Source organism: Mesitornis unicolor, unplaced genomic scaffold, assembly GCF_000695765.1.
Source record: "Mesitornis unicolor isolate BGI_N332 unplaced genomic scaffold, ASM69576v1 scaffold16138, whole genome shotgun sequence".
Classification (NCBI taxonomy): domain Eukaryota; kingdom Metazoa; phylum Chordata; class Aves; order Mesitornithiformes; family Mesitornithidae; genus Mesitornis; species Mesitornis unicolor.
In genome coordinates, this window is record NW_010199935.1 from 11,377 (window position 1) to 15,108 (window position 3,732).

A 3,732-nucleotide genomic window follows, 5' to 3' on the forward strand; every position below is an offset into this window, starting at 1 on the left:
GGGAGCAGCACCACTCGGTCTGGTCTTTTCTGGCTCTTCACTGATTTCCCTTGCCGAAGTGCGGTGCTGTCTTTGCTGCTGCCAGCCAGTGCTGCCGGTTCCCGCAGGGCTGAGCTGTGTCACCAGCCGGCGCTGTCGGTGCTGTAGGACCAGGTTTGTCAGTCCCAGCAGATCTGCTGTCCCTACCGCCTCCCTTCTGGGCTGCCACCTCCTTCCTTCGTCACAGGTGTGGGTTGTGCTGGCCCTCCGTCACCCCTGACCTTTGCAGAGAAGGAGGATGCAGAGAGGCACCCAGCCCCTCATCCTCCCACACCATCCGCTGCTCCCTGCCCTGCTCTGCTGTGGAGCACCTCATCTAGGTGTTCCTGCTCCAGCAGGGGGATTGGACTGGATGATCTTTTGAGGTCCCTCCCAATCCCTAATGTTCTGTGATTCTGTGATTCTGTGAACCCTCCCTCCTCCTCCTCCTCCTCGTCCTCTCTCAGAGCAATTCCCCCAATGCTATCCCCACAAACTCCTGCCGTGACCCGCTGCTTGTCCCCAGCAGCCTGCTCCCGTGCAATGATCCTGTTGTTTCTGCACAGGCCCAAGGTGCTTTGTCCAGTTTGCACTGGGCCCAGGCAGCTTTGCCCAAGTGCTGGAGAGGGACTTGTGAGGATTTCTGTGTGGGCAGCACAGGAGAGCCCCGGCACGAGAGCCATGGGGCACCACGTGGGCTGTGGGACTAGCAGCAAGGTGGTCTAACTGGGCAGTGGTGTGGGGCTGTGTGCCCCACAGTCCTCCCACCACAGGCAGCACCTCCGGTGGGTCCAGAAATGGAGGAGCACTGGGTCCCCCCATCACATGGCAGCCCAGCCAGGGAACCAAGTTGTGTCCAGTCCCAAGGTCTTCGAGCCCAGTTCTCCCTGTGGGGCAGCAGGTGCAGTTTTCCCCTTCCTCCTTCTGCAGAGCCATCGGGGCCAACCCCCTGTACTGCAGCTGCAACCTGCGCTGGCTGTCCAGCTGGGTCAAGACTGGTTACAAGGAGCCAGGCATTGCCCGCTGCGCAGGGCCCCCTGACATGGAAGGCAAGTTGCTGCTCACCACCCCTGCCAAGAAGTTTGAGTGCCAAGGTAAGAGGTGCCTGCACTGTCCGTCTGTCCATCCATGCCCTCCTCAGCCAGGGCATCATGAGGAGACAGGCTGCCTCCTGCCCCATGCCCCCATGTTGGTGCCCACACATGGATGCCTCCCCATCCCTCTCCGCACTGACCATCATCTCTGTGCCTCCCATCCCACAGGCCCACCTGCCCTCAGCGTCCAGGCCAAGTGCAACCCTTGCCTCTCCAGCCCCTGCCAGAACCAGGGCACTTGCCACAATGACCCCCTCGGCTTCTACCGCTGCGCCTGCCTCAGCGGCTACAAGGTACCCTGGTCCCAGGGGTCCCCAGCACGGGGGGACGTGTCCCTGCAGAGGGCAAGGGGCCAGTGCGGGGTGCTCTGCTGTGCCCCTGGGGCTTGCTGCCTGTGGGACCGTCTCCCGCCCTGCACAGTGCAGTGCCCTGCTCAGAAGGATGGGGCAGGCAGAGCTGGGCTTGGTGCTGTGGCACTCTCCTCGCTCCCACCTCTTCATCCTTTCCCAGGGCAGGGACTGTGAGGTGGTGCTCAGTGGCTGCTCCTCCAACCCCTGTGCCAACGGGGGGCCCTGCCAGCCCCAAGAGGGGGAAGGAGCTGGGTTCAGGTGAGTGCTGGATGGGAACCCATGAAAGATGGGTGTTTGGGCAGCAGCGTGGAGCCTTGGCATCCCATGGAGATAAAGGCTGATGCCTCACTCCCTTGGGTGTATAGCTCAGATATTGCATTCACATGGCAGCTCCAGCCCATGCTGCCCATGCTCTGCATTTCCTGGCTGCACCTCCTGATAGCAAGGCTGAGCACTGCCTCCACTTCCCCAAGCCCACCAGCCCCACAGGCCCCTGAGCTGAGGGTGTAGTGGGGGGAGGGGTCCCTCCACCACGGGAAGCATGGGGAGGCAAAGGGCAGTGGGATTTGGGGCTGACTGTGGGATGGGGCAGGATGGGGCCTGCTGTGTCCCCCGCACAACTCTACCCTGAATGCTTCAGGCCATTCCAGGAAACCAGGTGCAATTAGCAGCTGAAAATAGTTGGCAGGCCGGGGGTGCGGAGGCGGGCTGCGCAGCCGCCTGGGCCCGCAGCACCGAGTGGCCTCTCAGCCCGTTGTCGTGGCAACTCAGCATCCTCCATCAGGCTGCACGCTGCCACCCTCCGCTGTGCCCCATCTTCGGCAGGGGGGCACTGAATCCTGCTCACCTGAGTCTCTGCTCCCCTGAATCTCTGGGCATGCATGCGTGCTCTGCACCAAGGGCCTGTGCTGGTTGTTTTCAGGGGACCATGCCAAAACACTCCATTTCCCGCCCCAATGCTGCCCTGTGCCCTGCTGCAGGTGCTTGTGCCCAGTGGGCTTCGAGGGCCCAAGCTGCCGCGTCACCAGCGACCCCTGCAAGGAGCACAGCTGCGAAAACGGGGGCTCCTGTGTGCCTAGTGCCACCAACTACACCTGCCTGTGCCCTGCTCACTACTCAGGTACCTGGAATAGGGGCTGGTCATCCCAGAACTTCGCAGGTCTGGCAGGGGGATGTGCCCAGTGCTCTTCCCTTCCCACCAATGAGGACTAATAGCAGCTCTGCCTGCTATCCCAGTGCCCATCACCATGGCCTCTGGGCCCAGCTGCCTTGAGTCTGGGTGCCCTCGGCTGTGTCCCAATCCCCTGGGATGCCCGAACTGGGCAAGAGCTGCCCTCAGAGGAGCAAAGTCCTGTGCCTGTGGTGGTGCAAGCTGCAGACTCAGCAGCTCCAGGCCTTGAGCTGTACCTCCCGAGGCTGCCCCTCTGGTACTGGAGCTGTTGAGCACCCCCTGGCACCCCCTTTTCTGCCCTACAGGGGATTTCTGTGAGCAGCCACCGGATTTCTGCTCGACTGAGCTCAGCCCATGCCAGCACGGCTCCACCTGCATCTCTACCAGCCAGGGGCCCAGGTGAGCACCCTCTCTCCAAACCGCTTTCTCCTGCCTGCCTGGCAGGGGAGATTTCGTTTTGAGGGGCTGCAGCACACAGGCTGGCAAGGGAGCACAGGGAGGGGGATGCCAGGAGGAGCAAGCACCCACTGGCACAGTGGGGAAGGAAGGAGCGGCTGTGAGTCACTCATGCCTGTCCCAGATGTGAGTGTGCACCTGGCTACATGGGGAGCAACTGCAGCGAGGACTTTGACGACTGCCAGGACCACCGATGCCAGAACAATGCCCGCTGCCTGGATGAGGTGAACGGCTACTCCTGCCTCTGCACTGAGGGCTACAGGTACCACTGGGAAGATGGGGGAGACCGGGGATAGTGGGGACAATTATGTGTTGCTGTGCAGGAGGGACCAGTCCATCCCAGTGTGAGAGGAAGGAGTGGGGCTGGGGGTGTGGGTCTCTAGGGATGGAGGCTGGGGGGAGCCACCATCCCTGGGGAGGGACCCCAGGGCAGGACTCAGCATCCAGGTATTCCTCTGATGCCACTGGCTGGAGAGCCCTCCCTGGGACCCTAAAACAGAGGGGTGCTGTCAGAGCCTCATGGGGCAGTGGGCAGAGGGTAGGGCATTTTCCCAACCCCATGCCCAGCAGCACCGTTGGCCTTGCAGTGGCCAGCTTTGCGAGATGCCACCCCACGCTGCTGGCCAGCCCAGCCTCTGTGAGC

General features: G+C 62.4%; 1 protein-coding gene across 1 annotated transcript in view; it reads left to right on the forward strand.

Moving 5' to 3' along the window:
* The window catches only part of SLIT1 (slit homolog 1 (Drosophila)), a gene marked incomplete at its 5' end in the record, with an annotated part of 16,033 nt that overhangs the window by 8,424 nt on the left and 3,877 nt on the right, over positions 1–3,732 (forward strand). The window contains 7 exon segments of the mRNA XM_010189587.1: positions 949–1,112; positions 1,281–1,405; positions 1,623–1,720; positions 2,443–2,582; positions 2,939–3,032; positions 3,214–3,351; positions 3,677–3,731. Of these exon segments, the coding sequence (XP_010187889.1) occupies positions 949–1,112; positions 1,281–1,405; positions 1,623–1,720; positions 2,443–2,582; positions 2,939–3,032; positions 3,214–3,351; positions 3,677–3,731 (814 nt within the window).